Consider the following 21,967-nt stretch of genomic DNA (forward strand, 5'->3'; position numbering starts at 1 on the left):
TATCCAGAAATTTATTATATTATTTTTTTTACATTCTCTCTAAAATTATGTGAATACCTATGTGTCCACTCTGCTGAGGTAAAACAGACTTTTGCACATATTTATTTTTAAAAATTCAAAATATTATTATAGCGATTACAGTTTTATTTATTTACTGCTGTTTTGTTAGGGCTGATATCTACCCTTTGCCTACTGAAAACTTTAGCTGACACTTTTATATGCCAAAAACTTGTGAGAACTTATTATCTGGTGAGAGAGATGAAATATATCCATAGAGGATGTTAATAATCTATGTTTTTTAATGTGGCCAATTTAGGTGTAATACGGTCGAATATTTCAGATTATTTTTGGAAAAAAAGGAAAGTAGAGCTTATATTGCTATGTAAGCTTAAAGCCTTTAAAACACTATGCATGTACCACTTAATTTTGGTTTTGATGTCAGGTAAATTCTGGTATGATTATTCAAATCTGAAGAAACTGACACTAGAGAACTTAAAATTCTAATGCATGCATGATTTTCATCTCAAAGCCTGTAGCAATATAAAGCTACATGGAAGAACAAGGTAGTCAGAAATTTGGCAGTTACATTTCTGTTAAAATTTATTAAGCAAAGAAACAGGCGTCTTAGGAGTAAAACACGTGAGTCAGACAGTCCTCATTCAAATCTTGGTTTTACCATTGACTAACTATGTGGGGAAGTTACCTTTCTTCTGAGCATCAATATGATCATTTTGAAAATGGTGATAATAATAATAATGGTATTGATCTCACATATTTATTGAGAGAATTAAACAAGTTAATATGTGTGAAATGTTATCATATGTCTTAGGTTATATTGCTTAGCAAATCATACATGCTTCCTTTCCATGGTGAGAAGCATGTGTCTAGCCACATGTGAAATATAATTTAATTTAAAAATTAAGCTTCTCCTTTATTAATTTCATTGCAGGAACCCAGAATTACTAAATATTTAAACTGATCAATATTTGCAATAGATGTGTTAAATCGAAATGTTGATTTTTTTCAATAAAATTTTTATAGGGTCTCTTAATTAGCGAATTTTCTTTTGCTATCAAAACTGTGGGTAGATTTAGTATTTCAATGGTAATATCCCTTCAATTGGATTGCTAGACACAAAGATATGATTTCCAAAAAGTATATCCTGATTTCCTCTTTTGATAATTAAATTATATACTCTAACAAATACAATGATTTTATCATTCAGAATTTCCTCTTTTTACATTTGAGTTTAATAATTCATAAAACATTTTCTGTTCATAATGTGTTTTATTGAATCAAAACCAAATAGTAATCTAGTTATCAATATTTAATCAATTATTATTAAATTTTCAATGAGATATTCAAGACAAGAACAAAGCATTCAGCTATCTATTGTGTGCCCTGAACTGTGCTTATAAATTAAAGAATATAAAATACACAATCCATAGTATCACAGAGGAAATAATAAATAAAAGAAGATATAAAATCATGTATATTGAATGCAAGTGTGTGCAGTAATCTCTGTGTGTTAAGTTGTTGGTAAGTTTTCCTGAAGAACATAAAATGTGAAGCATATTCTTAAGGAAAAGAATAAGCAATTGAAAGACAGAAACATACTCATAACTGAACTCTACAATTTCATAGATTAAGCCAAATTTGTTGACTGTTTCCATGATAAAGTGAGAAACAGAGGCAAATAAATACAATACATTCACCATATAAAATGTCATAAAATGCATCTGAAGAGAAATGTTATTTTTGATATCAAGGACCATAGGGATAATCTGTAGGTTTTTAAAGTATTAAAAAAAATATGATTTTGAGCTATCTGTGTTTACTTAAAGTAGAAATATATATAGGCTTTAAATTTTCACTTAAAACTTCGAAAGCTATAGATAAATTACAATAAATTATTTATTTTTATTATTTATTTAGGAATAAAAGTATCCACACAAAAAGAGTTCATTATCTTCTTTCCTAAAAACATATTTTTGCCGTCAAAATGACTCTTCAAAATGATACCCATACTAAATATAAACACACGTATATAGACAGAGTGAGAGAGGGTATACCCAGTATACCCATAAATAAATTAACACATATGTACACAACAAATGTGTATAGTATATTTAGCAGTAATTTACAAAAACTTTCAGATTGACAAAGACCATTTTCCAATTTGAGTTTAAATGAAGATAACATCATAAATGATTAATCCAACTAGAATGTCACTCTGTCAATCAACTATAAGACTGACATCTTGATAAATTAATAAAGATCTTTCTGAAGCAGTCTACTAAGCTAATAAGCACATGAAACAAATGTTGATAGATGAGCATATGTTCCTCTGAGAGCCTGGAAGTAACAAATATGAAAGCTACTAAAATTAGGATATAAGAAATTATACCTGCAGGCCTTGTCCATCCACAGTAACAGAGTTGGCTCTTTGCATTTTGTTCCTGTCGGAGACTTTGTTTGGAGGCTGGGAACTGCCCTTTTCCTTTTTCACTGTTGCTTGTCTTTCCTGTAAGAAAAATATTGTATAAAAATTTAAAATTACAATAAAAAAAAATGTTTAGTTGTTTCACTAAAAGGGGTAACTAATAGAAGAGTTTCATGGTTATAAAGTTGGGCCCAACTTCCTAATTTGGAGTTCCTAGTGAATACTATGAAAGCAGTTTCTTTCAAATGGCTCAATGTATGAGATACTTGTATGATCAAAATATCAATTAAAGAAACAATGTGAAAGAAAACCAAATTGTATTATCCCTACGTGCCCAATTATGATTCCTTATCAAAAGTTTGTGGACCACTAAATTTGATTATTTTCATAAACAATGGTACAGATAAATAACAGTCTTCTAACTTAAAGGATTTGGTAGTGAATACTAAAAGAATGCTTATAAATACATGCAGTATTAGAACTGGATTCTAATGGCATGATGGAATTTTACGCTACCACTTATATCAGGGATGGCATATAGTTTAACAGTCACATTCCACCCCAGCTGATTCCTTTACCTCCCATAATGAAAGCATTTCTTTTAGGAACTGTCTGTTCCCTATTTCTATTTCCTCTCTTTTCACTCTCTCTTCAACAGAACCCAGACAACTTTTATCATCAGTGACCTTCTCATTGCCACATCTCATGGTCAGTCTTCTCAACTTTTCAGCAGCATTTGACAGACTGATCTCTTCTCACTTCTTGAAAACTTGCCGCACTTGGCTTCCAGGACACCTTCATCTTAGCTCGCTTCTCACTTCACTAACTGCTCCCTCTCAGAGTGTTTTTAACTCTTTCTTCCTACAGCTTTGCAATCTTTAAGATCTGGCCTCTTCCTTGGACCTCTTATCTTCATTGTCTACACTCGCTCTCACTCCCTAGGTTACTTCATTTGTCCCCAAGGCTGTCAATTTCAATTTTATGAAAACTTCTCAATGTATAATTCCTGTTCTGATCTTTCTCTTGAACCTTAATTCCAATATACAAATAACCTTTCTATCTCTCCACATGAACCACACAGCAATCCTAAAATGTCCAAAACTAGTTTCTTCTTATTCCTGCCTAACCTCCTCTTGAAAATAAATCCCAAACTAAATGACTACTCACCACCTCCACCATTACATGGTTTAAGCAATGATTATCTTTTTCGTCAACCTGGATTATCATAACTGTCACCTAATGGATCAATCTATTTGCATCTTCGTCTCCCTACAGCCAATTCTCTCCACAACAGCCACACTCAGCCCTTTTCACTCCACTCCAGCTGCACTGACCTCCAAATTGTTCCTTGATCACAGCAATCTTGCTTTAAATTCAGGGTTTCTGCAATCATTCTGCACTCTGTTGGAAAACTTGCCCTTTTATATTTGTTGGGATTGATCCTCATTCCTCACTTCAGGTCCCTGGTCAAATGTCAAAGAGGTTTTTCTCTTCCCTTCAGCCCCCATTTAAAATAACATTTATTATAACCTGAAGTGTTATTGATTTGATTTGTTTAATGCCAGTGTTCACCCATTAATCAAAGTTTCATAAGAGTAAGGACTTTTTTTGTTTCACTGGTCTATATCAGATCTTACATCAATTCCTAAGAAAAGTCAAGGTAAATGAATAAAGAAACAAATAAAACTTACATTAAAAAAACAATCTTTGAAAAAGTTCCTGAGGCATTGTGTTGAGAGGATTCTTGGGCCATGTCTAGGCTTGATGTGAAAAATTGTTCCAATTGATAAGCAATGACTGCCATGAGTGCTTAAGTGTTTTACGTCCATATATTTCCTGTCATTTACTCAGATATATACTTCCTAGTTCCTGTATATTTGCTTGTAAGAGTATCATTTCAGTTTCTGTAATTTAGGAAGTATATTCAAGTAGCTTTAAAAAAAAGCTGTTTTTAAATATATTAGGACTAGATAAATCAGAAAGCTCTGACCAAAATAAATGTTAATCAGTATTGTCCATTTACCTTGCAATTTCATGGTGAAAAAACACGGAATATATTTGTGTGTGTCTGAAAATGAATGGCATAATAGGAATCCTGAAATTTAAATTCTTTTGAAAATGATGTGCTTTCACATAAGCATCATTTCTGGCAAAAATATTGATTTTTTAAAAGGATGCTCCTTCTTTCTAAGCTTGCAATTTAAAATTTTATTCATAGATAGTTAAATGATATAAAGCATAAGAGTGAAGGATGAGTTTTGGAATCAAAAAGCCTAAGTTGAATCCCATCTGTGCTACTTAAGTATTATGTAATTGAGAGAGCTTACACCTATGCAAAATGGAGACTCGCCTTCTCAGAGTTGTGTAAGATTTCATAGAAAATGCATAATGTCCCAAGCATTATGCCTGTATTACAGTACATGCTCAATAAATGAAAGTTATTATGAATAATGTAAAATAGGTTTGGTTCCCCATTTGGGTGCTCATTAATATTATCATTATGCAAAGTGTCTCTTAAATTTCCAAATGCATATATATATGAAAAAAATTCACCAATTATATTAGGCATGTGTTTAAATAAATAAAGCTCAATGCTTATATTTGAAAATGCACAGTTTGTGTTAGGAATTCGAAAACATAATGCTGTTGGTGAGTATGGAAACAATTTACTTTGGGGTTCTTGCACACAGATACATAAAACATGGAATTAGTATTTTGTAAATATCTACAATGTGAAAGACATACCTTACTACTGCTATTCTGCCATATAATCCAATGATTGTTATTTAGTATTGAATTCAGAAAAAGCTTAGGTTAGAAGAATTAAATAAAATTGAAGTTGATTAGTCACATTGGTACTGGGTATTTGTAATAGATTATGTATACATGTAATAGTGGAAATTTAAAATATATAAGTACATATTTGTAAAGAGCTACCAAATCATCTATTATCATTATTTTATTCTTGGACATGCACATAGCTAAAGAAATTGGTATGTGGAAAGAACCCCCAGCTAACAGAGATAGTGGTTAGCAGACAGTATGAAGTAGCTTCATGTCCCAGAAAACGCTTATAATACACAACTGTAAAAAATAGGAAAGCACATTTTAATTGAGTTAAATTGAATTTAACCAAATTGAGTTTTCAATTGATGAGAATTTATTTTTGAAATCTAGAATTATGAGAAAGATGTACGTAGCAAGCTAATTTTTAAAAAATCCTCAGTATATCCATCCGTATGTGTATTTTATTATATAATCTAGCTAATCCTAAAATGGTAAACATTTATTTAAACACACACATAAACACACAGAGACACATGAAGAAAACCAGGTGATTTCTTTGTTTTTGGGAGGAAATGCTAGTATGTAAAATTTGTAGAATTAATCAAGGCTGAAAATTTAAAAGCAGTAGAGACTCATAACCATTTAATTTTTCCCAGAGATTTCTTATTATTATGCTCATTTGTTTTATGTTTTTTCCAACTTGTTTAGAATTCTCTCTGAGATATTTGCTGTAATTTGTTTAAGCAGCTTAAGCTAAGAGGAGGGTAGTTGGAGAGACTCTGTTTCCACTGAGATAATTTTACTTCTTTCCATTTGATATGAGGAATGGGGAAAGCAATTATATCCTTGAAAAATCTACTGTCCACAAGGATTTCACCAGTCTTTTGGGGCGGTTAATTAACCCTGACTGGCAGAGCTCTATTATGATATTTAAGAGAGTTAATTCCCAATGTTGAAGTTATTGAAAAGTTTCAGGAAGAGTTCTTCAACCTTATTTTGCATCATCGTTCGGTATAAAATTGTTCTCTAACAATAGGGGGCATTTAACCTTCAGTTTCTTTTTTAAGTTTTTGGGCTCTAAACCACAAAATAAATTACATTGTTATAATTAAGGCAAATTTCTTTCAGCCAGATACATTATACTAGATATAAAAAGAGTTGGAAAATTATTGCTTTAATCAATAGAAATTATTTGAACACTGAAAAGAACTACTCTGACTGAAAAAAAAATCATAAAAGAATATAGAACATATAACTAAAAAATATAAAGGAGTTATTGGTATTTAAGCATTTTAAATATTAAGCATTTGTGTTTGCTATTCAGACATTTTAAATATAGAATTCGGGGTTTTGTGATCCATTTACTCCACAAGTTGCACAACAGATCTTAACTGGGGAATATATTGTATTAGAATTTCAAAAGAATAATCGTGATAATAAGCAGAGAAGAAAAGCCAAAAAGACAATTCACGGAAAACAGAAGATGAAATAAATGAAATAAAAGGACCTCACTTCAAATATGTGCTCTGAAAAAATCTTTTTCTGTATCACGCTGATTCTCAGAGGTAGAGTATTTGTACGTTGGTGAAAACTGCTTTCACAAAAGGGTTGTTTACCACAGTACTTAAGCTGGCTGTTATTGATCATTTGCAAACTACAAGCAGCAAGTGATGATTACCCCCATCACAGGGTCTTCTTCTTTTTGTCCAATCTGAGCATGTGAGACAGGCAGAGGCACAACACCTGGACTGGTACAAAGCTACAAAGGCAAGTGCCTTGCTGCGAGCAGCAACCATTTCTCATCCTGGCACTTGCTTTCTCTGATACTGCCCAGTCTGCCTGAATGTAGACCTAGCCCTTTCTGCCACTGAGCTAGGCCACAGGAATTTCCCAGAAATCCTCACTGACATGTCTATATTATCACTGTCTTCAAGCTCTCCCTGGAGCAGAAGTGCCACCATATTCATCAGGGCCGAAAAAGGTTAAGAGCTCCAAGAAACCAACTTAACAGCTGCAAAGCTGCACTTTTAATTAGTATGGACTTATTGTGGAATTTGAACGTTTTACTAGCTGAGCAAAACAAATTCATATCAAAAGTGGTAAAGGATCTAAATCTAGAAATCCTTGGAAGTTGCAGCCAAACTTCTGACTAGCAAAGTAGTCTTAATTTTTAAACATATTTCATAAAGTTTTAAACATAAATATAATAAATGATATATCATTAAGTCTAAAGTTTTTCATTTCTTTTAAATTTAGTTAAATAAATACTTACTAGAAAATAAAGACAAAAATAACTTTAGGCAAAAGCAAAAAGTATGGGCTTAAAGGTAGAATCCCAACTTTGTCTCTCATTATTGTGTAAGTTTGGGCAAGTTATTTACCATCTCTAAGTCACATTTATTTCACCTATTACATGGTTCATGTGAACATACATTGATAAAATTTAGATAAAGGTGCTGGCATAAAAGAGGCACTCAGTAGATGGCAGTGATTTTTAAAATATAAATAAGGAATTTTGACGTGTTTCATTATTAAGTTCATCACAAGTGTGCTGCTTAGGTCATAGTAGTTAATGGTGGGTGTTATGAAGAAGGGCTTTATTTTCTTTATTGTACTCTTTTTGCCTGCTAAGTCACCATAACTAGGAATAATTATTATGATGATTTGAGTGGCATCTTTGGGGGAGATGGGAGGCAACAAAGTAGACAAAATGAAACCTAGTACCTCTCAAAGTACCTGGACGTGCTGCTCCATACAGTTTGTCACTTGATCCATAAGTCCTGGTTTTCACACATCACACATGATGTACATATTTTCTCCTAGGATAATTTCATACTGGGTGTAAACCACTTACAAGATCTCTGTTATAGAAATGCTGGTTGGATGGAATGAAATTTGGGAATGAGAGGGTCCATGCCAAAATTACTTAATTTTGGCTGTGCAATAGCATATGGCAGCACCATTATAAAATAATAATAGATGTGTATGTGTGTGAGTGTATATATTACTTACATACATATATATTATATGCATACATATACATATATACATAATTATATATCAAAGCAGACTTTGTAACCAACCTCAAGTTCACTAACTCTCCATTCCCTTTGTAAACCATACTGATTGTTGGCCCCTGTAAACTGAAGGTTAAAAGTGAGGAGACAGCTCTCTAGTACTCACACTCATTGTCTTTCTGTCAGATAAGGTAAATGTTTAACATAGTGATTTCTCTGTAGGCCCCAATCTGTGTATGCCCATTCCAAATAAAATTGATCTTGTTATTTTGACTGTGTAATTTAATTATCACTCAAACCATTGCATTGTGAGCACAAAATGAAATGATTGTTTCCCTGAGAAATAACTTGCATGCTTTGGAAAGACAGTAATTCTAGCTACGTGTGTGTGTGTTGTGGGGGGGTGGGGGTGGGGGAAGGATATCAGATGTGGAGCAGTCAGGTTAAGTTTAAACTCAACAGCAAAAGCTTTGGAAATTGATAATAAAAGTAGAGATTATTTTACACTCAAATTGCCTCATAGTTGTCCTTGAGTTTTTGTTATACTTTTAAAACAATTGGAACTGAATATCATGGATGATAAGATTGTGATATATGCAAGAAAGGCTATATACCATTTCCAATAAGATCTGTCCTCATAGAAAAGCCCTTGATCCTAAGTCAAAAGTGTAGCCAACGAATATACATTTATAAACTTTAAATTAAATGTGTAATATATATGTTTTTGTATGTTCTCTCACATATGTTTTTACCACATTGTCAGTTAACCAAGGAGCAATTGTTCCTGATGATGAAGCATAAGGTTTCTTGTGTGTATGTGTGCACGTGTGAATGTATATGTGTACATGTGCATGTGGATTCACAGACTTCCCCGTGCATATGTCTAAACATGGGCTTGGGGAATTTTTGGAACAATATAGTTGAAAAAACTTTAATAATGATTTAAGGGATAGTAAAAACTTGCAGTTAATTTAAACCAATATATCTTGCCAGAAAAAAAGAAAAAAAAAGAAAGAAAACTGGTGTAGAAAGACTTTTTGAAGCTTTACATAGAAAAAAAATGATTTTTATAAAAAAATTTAAAAAGCATATTATGAAAGCAAATTTTGTTCTCTTTATTCAATCTGTATGATACAAATGACATAGTTGAATATGAGAGATTTGGGGAGACTAACTTGTAAATTTTCAATCTCAAATGCAGTGTCTATATTCACTTGATTGTGTCTATTAGAGAGGAAAAAATAAGCTCAAGAATCTGAAGATGTAAAATTAATTTTCTAACACTAATAGATGACCATGATAAACTTTTCTATCATTTCTGTCACTTAAGTGTGTAATTTAAATTTATTATTATTTTATAATAATTATTATAATAATGGTATCAACTCACTTAAAAAATACAAAGTCTCTTAGATTAGAAACATTATACTTCAAGAATAACTCCAAAGATATTTTCAAGTAGGTCTCTGGTTAAAAATGAGAATTGTCTAAAATCAATGATTCTAGACTGATTAGAAACTATTTTTTGGTGGAGAAGGGAGAACGGTTTTTACACTTTTGTGCAATTATGTTATCCTTTAAATAAACTCATACTCTTATGTAGTATTCATATATTTTATGTAAAACTTTTACAAGCAAGCAGATTCAAATTATAATTTTCAGGGAAATAATACCATTTGGGCATTTCCTGTAGAGATAATAACAAATGAACAGGATATTACCACAGAACAATGTGGAGGCTTTGCTTCATTATTGCAAAGATAAAGCTAACTCTTAACTAAAAATAAATGTTGTGGCAATGCTTACATTTATTTTCAAAATAGAAGTCATAATTCTGTGACTATATTTTATTCCAGTGTCTTTCTATACAATATCATGTGCTATATGATTAATGCAGATGTACTCTTTTTAAAGTGATGGGCACTTCAAAGTGAGAAAGAGTTTAATATAATGTGATTGAAACCTACATTTTGATGTCTCAAGGAATGGAATTGTTTGAGATTTTCTGAAATATATTTACATTTAATACATCAAATAAGAATAACACTATTTTAAAATGTGATCAAAACTTTTTGCAAAGCAAACTTGATCTTCTCTATATACTTTGTGTCATATAACTTCTTAGATTCCCAATACTTGCAACAACTGTAGACTGAAAATTCTTCAAGTCTATCCCATCACTGAAAATATAAAGATCCCCATTTCCAAATATAAGAATATGAAAAAAATAAAATATGAAAATTAATATTAGCGGGTCACTGAGCCATCCCAAAATGTTCTTAGTAGTAATATAAGATATACAATGATCTGTAATTGCAAGTGTGTAAACCTTTTGTTGCTTACGCACCTCAGGAACTGAAACTCCTGAAGTGGGCAGATTCTGCTGAAAAAGAGAAATTCATATTAAAGCTGAAAAAAAACCAAACAAACTGAAAACAAAATAACAGTGAAGTTTCTCATATCACTATACTCCTGTGAAATAAATGAATAAATTTAAAAATACATTTCCTTGTTATAATTTTTCTGCTTCCTTGGGTTAAATAAATTAATATATTTTTGTTAAATAAGTGATGCTCTAATGTTGAGTGAATTAGGTTGTGAAATTGTTTATTAAAAATACACTTCATCTACTCAAAGGACATTGACCAACATCTATGGCCAGCTTCACAGACCTCTCTAAACATTGATGTATTACATTCATATTTTGGAAGAAGAACTCATCTCCAAGTTCCATTATCCTTCATAAATAATTACTACTACCATTTAATTTGCCCCTTTACCCATCCCACTATTCCATTTTCCAGTCCAACTCTCATTCCTTCCTAAAAATACTCAGTGTCTTTTGAACATAGACATAGCTTAACGTGTTGATTTTATTTTGTGATACTCTGAAAATAAGAAAAAAAATCCATTAATATCAGTTAAATTAAAAAAATAAATAAGTAGCAAAAATTTTACTTGAGAGTAATTTTTAAAAGATGAGGTTAAAAACACTGATGCTGGTCTTTATGACAGTGTATCTTCAATAATCTACCACCACCACCACCCTCTTCCTGAGTCACACTGGAAAGATTTGTGTGTGTGTGTGTGTGTGTGTGCACGTGTGTGTGTGGCAAGAAACAGAGAAAAGGTTGCTGAATTCCAAAAACCTGCATTCTGTGAAGCTCAGAACATAAAACACGAATTTTAAAGAAGAGTTGGCAAATCACACACACAATACTAGATAAAGTTTTCCCATGGTGGAAGAAGGTGGGTCAGAAAGTTGGATGGGAAGCTAGGAGTTCTTGGATATTTGTGTGTCCCTGAAAAGGAGGGATTGGTCAGTGTACTACATTTTCCTCCCCAGATCCAAGCTATGCAAGGGAGGATGTGGTTGGATGCTAGATCACCAAATGGAAATGAAAAATCTGAGAGCACAGACACTATTTCACTGCCTTACCCAGTAGAATCCTAGGAAGGCAACAAGAACCAAAATAATAAATGGCTACACATGAGGTAAGTAAAACCTCAGACATCCTTCCAGCTGCATAGCACAGTGATATATATATATATACATGAACACATACGGTGATACAGATATATAAGCAATTGCAAAATAATACCAATTACTGTATAAAGGCTGTAAATATATTGGGTTCATTGCATTGTGTTTCAGAATTTTAGTAATAAAATTTGGGAGAAAGAAATTGCTCTTTCTGCTTTGTTACTATATCCTTTAATGCCTAACTGTATATAATCATGTTTCTATAATGAATATGTGTGTGTGTGTGTACACATATATAATCCCAGTGAAAACAATGAATTTTCTAGAAGTTTGGGAGAGAAGGTATGGGGCTGGTTGTGAGAGAAATAATGAGCACTATTTTCATGGAGACTTACAATTCTCTTTTTCAAGATGAGGAAATATGGGTAAATTTCTAGGCTGCTGGGAAAGAGGAGTAGAGAGAGAGAGAGAGGGAACTGTTAAAGTGGTAAACAAGGGGTTCTTTATAAAGCAATATTGCAGAAGGGCAGAAGTCCACATAGATAGGTATTACACTTTTCCAAATGTGTTCCTCTTGTGTGAGTGCCTAACGATGGAGAAATATATAGATACAGGTTTGCACTCACAGAGGTCTCAAATGCAGAAGTCTACAGGGGCCGAAAAGGTAACACATACAGGTGAAATAGATCTGATATCATAATGACAAAGACTATGCCATGTTGGATAATAAACATCCCATTTTTAGGCACCTCTCCCCAAAAGACACTGCAGGATAAAATTAAACCCTAGCTGCCATTTTAGTCCCATTTGTGTAGAGAATCAGTAATTTATGGGTATTCACACTTCTTTCTTAGAATAGTAGGAATATGGGTTATCTACCAAGAGCAAGTGAGGTTGGAGAGAGATGGTGAGAAGGAGAAGGTAAGGAAACAGAGATTTGTCACTTCTTTTTTGAGAATGGGAAAGCAGTTGACTAAAGATGAGTAACAGGATGAAGAAAAATTAAGGCCCCAGCTGGGGCTAAAAGTTATAAATATGTAGGAGAGAAAGCCACCAGACCTGAGAATTATCTTCAGCAACACTCAGTCTTACTGAGATTAACACTAAAATTTCAGTCTAAGAATAAGTGTGATGAAAACAACATATACTCATATGCAACATATATAACATATACTCACAATAAAAATGTGTAGGCAAAGAGTATATTAAATTACCATGTCCATCAGTAGCTTATTCCTGAGTGACAATAAGAAAATCATAATATTTAGATTTTTAAAAAGTAGCAACTTGTAAGAAAATTAATTCAGATATTTTAGTACTTTATTTTACTCATCTGTGCCTGATTTTTAAATATCAGGGATGAGTAGAATAAATGTTTTAGTTTTTTGAAAATTACTGTGAGTGTATAGTTTTAAATGTAATATATTTTTAATCAGAATTAATTCAGAAACTGTATTTTTATTTAATCAAATATGAGGTGTGACTACAGAGGAATGTGATTGATTTTATTTAATCAGTATCTTTTCAATATTAAATAGAATACACAGTAAAGATAATTAGTTTAAAAGATGCATTTGCCTTCAGGGCACTTATTAAGTTCAATCTAATATCAAAGAATTTTTTTAAATCCTATTATTCTTAAGTATTAAGATATCTCTTCTCTTCATATTTTCTAATTTGTAATCATTTTAAATTGACAATTTAATCCAAATTGTCATAGGACAAAGAAAAATCTTTGGTGGAGGTTATTGGAGGTTTGACTTAGTTAAAATATAATAAGAGCACAGTACTCACATTAAAAGAGTCATCAGTTATTTCAAGACTAAAGTAAAATTAACAAAATTATACCTTACACCTATATAGGAATGTTCATATTTTTGAAAAAGTGCGTTTATGTTTATTGTCACATTTAATTGTCTCACTAAACCAAGGGTAAAGACGGGAGCTTAAATTTAGAGCAACTATCCCCTAAACATATTTCAAAATGAAATGTACATATCTTATTGACTTTTCTTTTCAGACTATTCTTTAGAACTTCCACTTTACATATAGATAATTAGTAGATCCCTACTTACGATTATGTGTATGTATGTGCAATTTTGTCTGTGTATGTTGGGGATAAGGAACTGAGTGCAATTGATGGCTTAACCAACCCCCCGCCCCGAATCTAATATAATAGATTAATACCTATGAATTTTATACTTATAAAATTAATCTATAATACTTTCCCTTATACATATTATTTTTATCTACAGAAACATGAGCCAGTTCTAGAAATTTATTATTGTGTAGTTATTGTACTGCTGCTTTCCAGAATACAAAAGAATCACTGTAGGTAATGAAAGAATATTGGTAATAATATTTAGAATTAAAGCTTAATTATGCTTTTCATCATCCTTGGTGAAGACCTTGAATTAAAAAACAAAGAGGTTGTAATAGAATTTGTTCTCATCCTTTGCCCCTCTAAATATCCACTGATCTCATGCCAAAGTATTTTCTAACCAGGTTAAAGTCCAATTCTGTACTCACGTTAGGCTAAGATTCAATTGAGTGAAAATTTTACACTGACTGCCAGTCAACCTTATCATGAACTTTCATTATGTGCATGTAATTAATTGGGTCCAACGAACAATATCAGTACTGAGTTATAGACTCTTTTCCCCCGACCATATAATTAGAATATAATTACCCACAGGATATCAGAATGATGCAGAACCTTTCCTCTAAATGCACCCTCATTAGGAAACAAGTCTCAATGTACATTTATTCAATCAGTGTGAATTAATTAAAATGTTACTGAAATAAAGGAGGGTAGCAATAAACAGTATGTGACATCTATTAAGAGACTATTACTTGAGATCTGCATGCACAGCTTATATTTAAACCCATTTAGCTCAAGTAGTAACTTTACTATGTAATGTTATGTGCATTCAGTGTACAAGGAAATTTGAGTAAATGAATCAGAGTGTCATTGTTTTTGAAAAGAGTATAGGACATGATGGCTACAGAATCTTTAAGAATTAGGTAGGATTCTAGAGGCCCCATTATTCCCTAATAATTACATAAAATAGTCATCAACAGATAGAATATATTTGGTGGAAAAAAAATCATTTTTAATTCAAAGTATCCAGGCAAATATTTGTTCATTCCACAACCTCATATTACACATTTGACATATTTGCTCTGACCTGGCTTAGGATATAACAGTTGGAAAAGCTCAGACTTACAAAAGCACTAACAATTTTTTGTCTTTTAATAAAATGGCCTGAATTACTTAAGAGAGCTCGAGTTATTTCAATAGCATATTTTCTTTAAGCAGAACATTCAAATGCACATAAGACTATCTTCTTTTTGAAAGGATTTGTAATGTATCATACTACACATTCAGGTTAAATAAAACAAGGTAAAAAATAGTAAATGCCTAAGGAAGCTGAGGGACATATGAAGCATATCCCACAAGAATCTGCTGATTCTTACGAACACATTCTACCTAAGAGCTATTTACCTTTGTTTTTCTAGTACATGACATACAATTATATTTGATAAAAGTTATTGAATAAATAAATAAATAAATAAATAATCCTTATACAAAGGAATATTCAGCATTAGTCAAGAACAATGTCATAAATAGCGATATAAAAATTTCAAAGAGTTATATGAAATCTTTAAAGTAAGACATACACATTTTTTCAAGCTTTCAATGTTATCACATGTTCCTTAGAAATGTTTAGCTTTAAAAATAGGTTTTATAAAATTTAGTTCTGGTAATCAAATTTTGACATTCATTTTTACAAATAGACATGCACTACTGTATACTGGAAATTCTGAATGAGCATTAAGATATATTAGGCCATCAACAAATTGTTATTTTTCATACACTTTTTAGGAGCAAACTCCAACCAGTTTTTGAATTACTGCTTTTTTTTTAATCCAAAATTTTTTTTAACTTCATAAAATTATATGTTTTAAATGTTCTGGATGCATGCTATATTTACATTCTGGTATAATGTTCCATTCAGATATTAGATTGGTCTTGATGGAGACTAGGATATGAGGGAACTCATGGAAACACTCCTGCTAAGCAAGCAGGGAGATTGTCTCACACAAGTTTGCTTTATAGTTAATATAAAGTCTTTTTAGAATTTTGCTAATAAGGACATGCAGCTATAATTACTTGCCGAAAATGTTGTATTTGAGTAATATTTATTAAAACACCATATTAATTAAGGGTAATTACTACCAAAAAACCAAAAACATAAAAAACAAATTCTAAACAATAGAATGTGAATATTTTTAAAGTTCCATTGCAATAGAAATCAATTTTCATTTTTTTGAGCTATATTAAGAGGAGTGAATATTTATGATATTTTACTATGAAGACTATATCACTTAAGCTATATTTTAAAAATCAGATTTTCAAATATAATTTAATATCCAGAGGAAAATATATTGATTCTCCTCAGAATTTTGAAACTGTTCCCTTTAAACTCTCTACCTGCAGTACTACTTTATTTTACATGTGAGGCATTTCACACTACCATCTATTGGATATTTTATATAACTACAACATAAGGATCACAAGTTTTTCAAAATTTAGTAATAAGTATAAAATGCTGCAAGTGCCATTCCAGAAACTAAATATATTGCTAATTTGATATTCACTAATATTACCTCATCATCACATACTTTAAATTTTATTAGCTTGTAACAATAAAATTTAATTTTCATGAATTATCAATGACTTTTTAAAAAGTGTCCTTGTCCCATAAGCATTTTAACTTTTATTCGACATTTTGTCACTGTCTAATATATTTTCTTCTTGACTTAGGGGAAGGAGTGATAACTGGTGGGAGTAAAAAGATCTTACTGAATCTTATTCATTCATTTGGCAAATATTTATTTAGCATTTAGTCTATGTCAGAATCAAATTGGGCACTAGAGATACAAAGATAAACCCTTTCGATGTGGGTCATAGGAATGACATTGGTGCGTCTCGATAAGCATAAGGAACTGCTTTAAAAGAAATAATTTAAGTTTAGTTCCTGCTACGCTGACTTGGAGGCCTCTGTGGGATGTCCAAAAGGAAATTTACAGCATGAAACTGAGCATTTGGATGCAGATGGGTGTGGGGAGCATGAGCTTACACAGACATATTCAAATGTGGTAGCTGTAGCCATGGAATTGGATGAGATAATTTAGAAAGAGCATAGCAACATGAGAATTGAATCAAAAATGGAAGCCTAACACTTATTTAAGAATGGAAGGAAGACTAGAAATTAAGCAATACTGACAATGCATAGCTAGGAAGGTTAAAAAAAATAAATTAAAATAAGATAAAATAATAAAATAAAATGTAGAAATGCATTGGATGAATGTTACAGAATCTGAGAAGAGAGCATATCAAACAGTGTCAAACACTGCAGAGGATTCAAAAAAGATTAAACCTGGAAAGGGATGCTAGTAGATGCTGTTGGTAGCCCAAAGCAGATCCTTTGCTACCTTGCCAGAGCACCTATCCACAGCTGCTAGGAGTGTTAACTGCTGAGAGTTCCCAGCTATCCCTATTATCTGCAGAATTATCCTTTGCTCACAGGAGCAGGCTCTCCTAGGAGTACCTCTTATTCCGGAGGAGGTTACAGCTAATGCTAGACTAATACAGTTAAAAGGCCAGCCCCTTTCCTTAAGTTAAGAGCAATCTTATGATACTATTTTTGTTCCAAAGCCCCCCAAATTCAGGCCAAGGCAAAACTCTCCCTATGTCTACTCCCTTGCTTGGAGCTTGTCCTTTCCTTCTTTGCTTCCCTCTCTCTTAAAGATTTTTTTCTACAGAATCTTTTCTCCCTCCATAAATCACACAAAGCTAAATCCCTGTTTTATGCTCTGCTCCTTGGAAATCGAACCTAAGAGAGTGCAACTGGATTTAAAAGGATGGCAAGAACAGTTTTAGATTCACTTTACAGTCACAAGTTATACTAACGTGGGTTGAGGAGAAAGAAAGAGAGGAATTTGACACCGTGAGTGTATCTACACACCTGCACATGCTTATGGCTCTGTGAAGAGGCAGACAGGAGTTGGATCCATATAAAAATACAAGAAATAGCATTGCAAGGGAAAAGGAATAGCTCTTTCCACTGCTCTGGGTTCTATAGTACATAATTAAGAGTAAAAATTAAGTTAGTCTTCCAGACTCAAATTATGATCATGGCAAGTGCTAACTTTTATAAGCATGTTGGATTACACCTTATCTTAGTTTTTTCTATTGCAAATTAGGGAATCAATATATTATTAAACAGTGTGACAGGTGGGGAGTTCTAAGACAGAAAACGCAGAGAATACTAGAATGAAAGAAATTGGAAGAATATAGGCCTTGGATGACTCAAGGATGTTGAAGAAATGGTAACCAAATGAAATAATTTGAAAATCTTTGTGATTTGGAAGAAACAAGAGAAATTTCATAAAGAACAGAACACTAGGTGTAGAGCTGTATTCCTCCAGGACTGAGATTTCCTTGGGCAAATGAGTCCAAATAAGTCAAAGGCCTGGAGAGGATTGGCAACAGAATTTCAAGTGATACATTTTATCTGTCTAGATTGGACACAAGGAGTGTGCATGAAGATCTCAACAGAACTATCCTTATTCCATGTAAAAGGAAATGGCTTGAACTAGGGAACAAAGACAGGAGTGAGTCAAAGATCACTGTACTCTACACAAAATTGATGTGTGGACAAGTGATATATATAAAGTAATTCTTCCTCAGGTTTCAAATGAAAGTTGAGAATAGACAAGCTATATTTAATAGTAAAAGAGAGAAAAGTATGTACATAAACACTTTATGATCACCACCGTTTCAGCAAGAATCATTAAAAGCTCACGTTACCTCTGCAAGGTGGAATTTAGACTTAAATGTTTAGTGGTAGTTAAGGGAGTCTGGTTTTGACTGTATTCAAAATTTAAAAACTAGTAGATGGGAATGATGTAAAGCATTTGTTTCTACTCTAATGCTATTACATCTGGATATTTGCCCTGTCCTAACCCCAACCTTCCTCTGAAGGGCGCAAGCAGAAATACTAACACAGAAGTTCACATATTTGGGAGTTTTATGCTGCAGTTTGTAGCAATTTAATCTCACCAGTTTTTAATGAAAGTAGTGAATTGTGCACATTCTTGCCAGCACTGGATATTATGATTTTTTAAAAAAATTGCCAAAATGGATAGAAAAAAGTAAATATAAATATCATTATTTTAATTTGTATTTATTGGTTACTTATGAGGTTTAAGTTTTAAATTATTTTTAGCAATTTTCATTAATTTTACAAAACAGGGATTTCTTATATTTAACTTGAATATGTTTAAATTTACCTTGATTTTTAAGTTTCATCTTTACCATTTAACAAACAAATTGATTGCTCAAGTCTATCAACATTTTTTTTTTTTTTTATCTTTCTCCTTTTAGGAAAACGTTCAAAAAGGTCTTCTCTAGGCACAAATTGAATCTTTAATCCAGGTTTGATTGATTTTGGAATATGTATGACATTGAATTTACCTCACTTAGCTTACCATGTGGTCTTACAATAATATTAACACTGTATTCATGCCCCACCAGATTTGTTATGTGACATTTATCATATGCTACATTGTTACATCTAGATAAAAATTTCTTTAGACTTTCTACCAGTTATTTTTTCTTCTAGAGTCATTACTACATCATTTTTGATCATTGTAATTTTAAGAAACATTTTTAAGATTGTTAGAATAGTTCCTTCTTTGTTACTCATCCTTTTTGGAGTGTTATAATATGTTTGAACACATTTATTTTTTTCAGGCAAACTTTGGAATCATTTTGTCAAGTACAAAATGTTGCATGGAAATTGCACCAGGTCGATGAGTTAATTTGAAAGATATGTAGGTTCTTTTTTGCTTATTTTGATTTTCTTTAGTATACTTAGACATAAGAAAATACTTTAGTATTTATTTATTTTTTGTTTGTTTGTTTGTTTGTGTTTCCTTAGGAATAGCATGATCTCTTTTCCCCTTTCTGCCATTTTCCTTAGCAGTATAGGAGATTTTTCTTAATCTTCTCCAAATTATTGAATCAGTTGTCCTTAATGTTGATTTTGCCCTATTCTGATAATGATATATTTTTGTTTCTGCTAAGGCATTTTTTTTTCTCTTTACATCATTTTTTAATTCTTTAATTGTCTCTTTCCAAATTAGCATATTATAAAGTAGATGTTTCCTTTAGTATTCTTGACCATCTAAAACAATTGCTAATGATATTTTTTTCTGTTTGATACAATAAATCTTCAAGTATGGCATCCATCTAACCTTTACATGCCATGCTTCCTTGTTTTCTAGTTACAAATTATTACTATTTATTTTGGCAACAGGTTGACTTTTTTTACTAAAATGCTCTTGACCATAAGCTATCAGCATGCATTGACCTCTGTTATAAACAAGCAAAACCAAATGATATACTACTACAGTAATTATTGCAATATTGTTGAGGTATAGTCCACTATCAACATAATTTCACACAGAAGAAAATTCACACTGTTTAATCTCAACAGTGACAAAAAAACAATAAAAAGTGCTTCTTCTAAGTTAATATTATCAAGCTTATATTTTTTCCTTTTAGCTAAACCTACTAAGAAGCTCAAGGGAAAATTTGCAAACAACTTTTTTCAACTTTTTAGGGTATTATGACATGAATTTTTAAGTTATAACTTAATTTTATGAACTTATTACCTTTTATTTTGCTGCCTGTTATATATCTATATAAGCTGCCTTAAATGTTGTTGGAAATAACTTGTAAAATAACTTAAAACATTAATATGTAATCTCACTGTCCTCGACTTTTCAAACAGAAACATATATGAGATTCTTTGTTTCTATTTCACGTTTTGACTTGTAATATTTTTTAAACCTCCTTTAAACAATGCTCATATATGGCTATATGTTTTAAGTTTCCATCCGATTTTCTCTTACCTAACTTCCGAATAATGTCTTATCAACCTTTCATTTTTGCTTTTCTGTGAATCATGACAAACCCAGTGTGGCACAAGTTTGGTTTCTTCTGAAATGGTTATAAAACTTTCCCTTAGGAAGAAAATATAAAAATTTGTAGGAATATTTTTACAGCCCTTTAAAAATAAATCTCCTAACAAAGAACTTTACCATATTCATTTATGTAGAAATAAATATAATTGGCTATAAAGCATGAACTTTTTCTTATAAACTAGACCCTACTTATAAATACACAAATTCAACATAATAAGGCCCAGTCAGCATAAAGATGGGTTCTTCAGAAACCAATAAAGACTAACTGAGCCTATGTAACAGATAAATGGTTCATCTCCCAAGTGTACATTATGTAAACATCACATATTACATTATGTAATCCTGGGTCCTTTCCCTTTTTTCTTATGCCACATCCCTTTAAAGTATATCTACATGAAAAATGTGCCAAACTAAAATGAATGTACTCATATTTTATAAACATTATAGTACTCTAGTGCTTAATGTGTTTCTCATTGAATCAGTCAGAATTTAATTCTACACATTTAAAAATAAAGTAAATAAAAAGCAGCTATCATTTATGAATAATATCATAAAATTGAGTCCAAATTATATTTTCAAAATATGGAAAAAAGTGAGATTCCTTTTTGCCTATCATTACTATGATGACAATTATGAATTGATTTATAATGAATATTAATTAAATGAATATTAAGTAATGACATTGATGAAACATTTATTGAGCCCTGACAATGTGCTTTATCCCCATTCTTTGAACAAGAAAGAAAATTGCATAGGCACAACCTTTGGTAGATTACATAAAGAATTTCAAGAAAATAGATGACTACAGTAACTGTGATTCAAGATTAAAGAGGTAAATGGGAAAGAAAGATGAAGCAGCCGAAATGATGTAAAATAAAAACTGAAGCTCAGTGCAGCAAGACTTGCATCCTCAGTCAAGTGTTCACACCTCCGCACCAGAATCTACAGTTTTGGAAGTCCTATAACTAGCTTAGAAAATAAAGTTACAGAGAATTCAAAATCCAAATTTCAGAATCACAGTGAGTTCAAATATCTGCCCCCTTCCTTTAATTGGACTGTGTTTATTTAGCATTGGAGTTGTCATTATTAACTCTTGCCGGTTAAAGGAAAGTGATAGATAGGAAAAAAAAAAAAACCCCAGAAAGATCCCATAAAACTTGGGCTGTGAGGGAGAAACAC

The 21,967-nt window shown here is 31.8% G+C and overlaps 1 protein-coding gene across 6 annotated transcripts in view; it reads right to left on the reverse strand.

The window, feature by feature from the left end:
• DGKB (diacylglycerol kinase beta) overlaps window positions 1-21,967 on the reverse strand; it is a 633,703-nt gene that overhangs the window by 452,674 nt on the left and 159,062 nt on the right. For 2 of the 6 annotated variants that reach the window (XM_063099138.1, XM_063099136.1), the window contains 2 exons: window positions 10,595-10,627; window positions 2,408-2,524 (listed from right to left, as the gene is read on the reverse strand). In XM_063099138.1, coding sequence (XP_062955208.1) covers window positions 2,408-2,524; window positions 10,595-10,627 — 150 coding nt within the window. Of the gene's footprint in view, window positions 1-2,407; window positions 2,525-10,594; window positions 10,631-21,967 lie in introns of all 6 variants that reach the window. The other 4 variants (XM_063099137.1, XM_063099135.1, XM_063099140.1 and 1 more) reach the window with 2 other exon arrangements.

This window comes from Cynocephalus volans, chromosome 6 (assembly GCF_027409185.1).
Source record: "Cynocephalus volans isolate mCynVol1 chromosome 6, mCynVol1.pri, whole genome shotgun sequence".
Classification (NCBI taxonomy): Eukaryota; Metazoa; Chordata; class Mammalia; order Dermoptera; family Cynocephalidae; genus Cynocephalus; species Cynocephalus volans.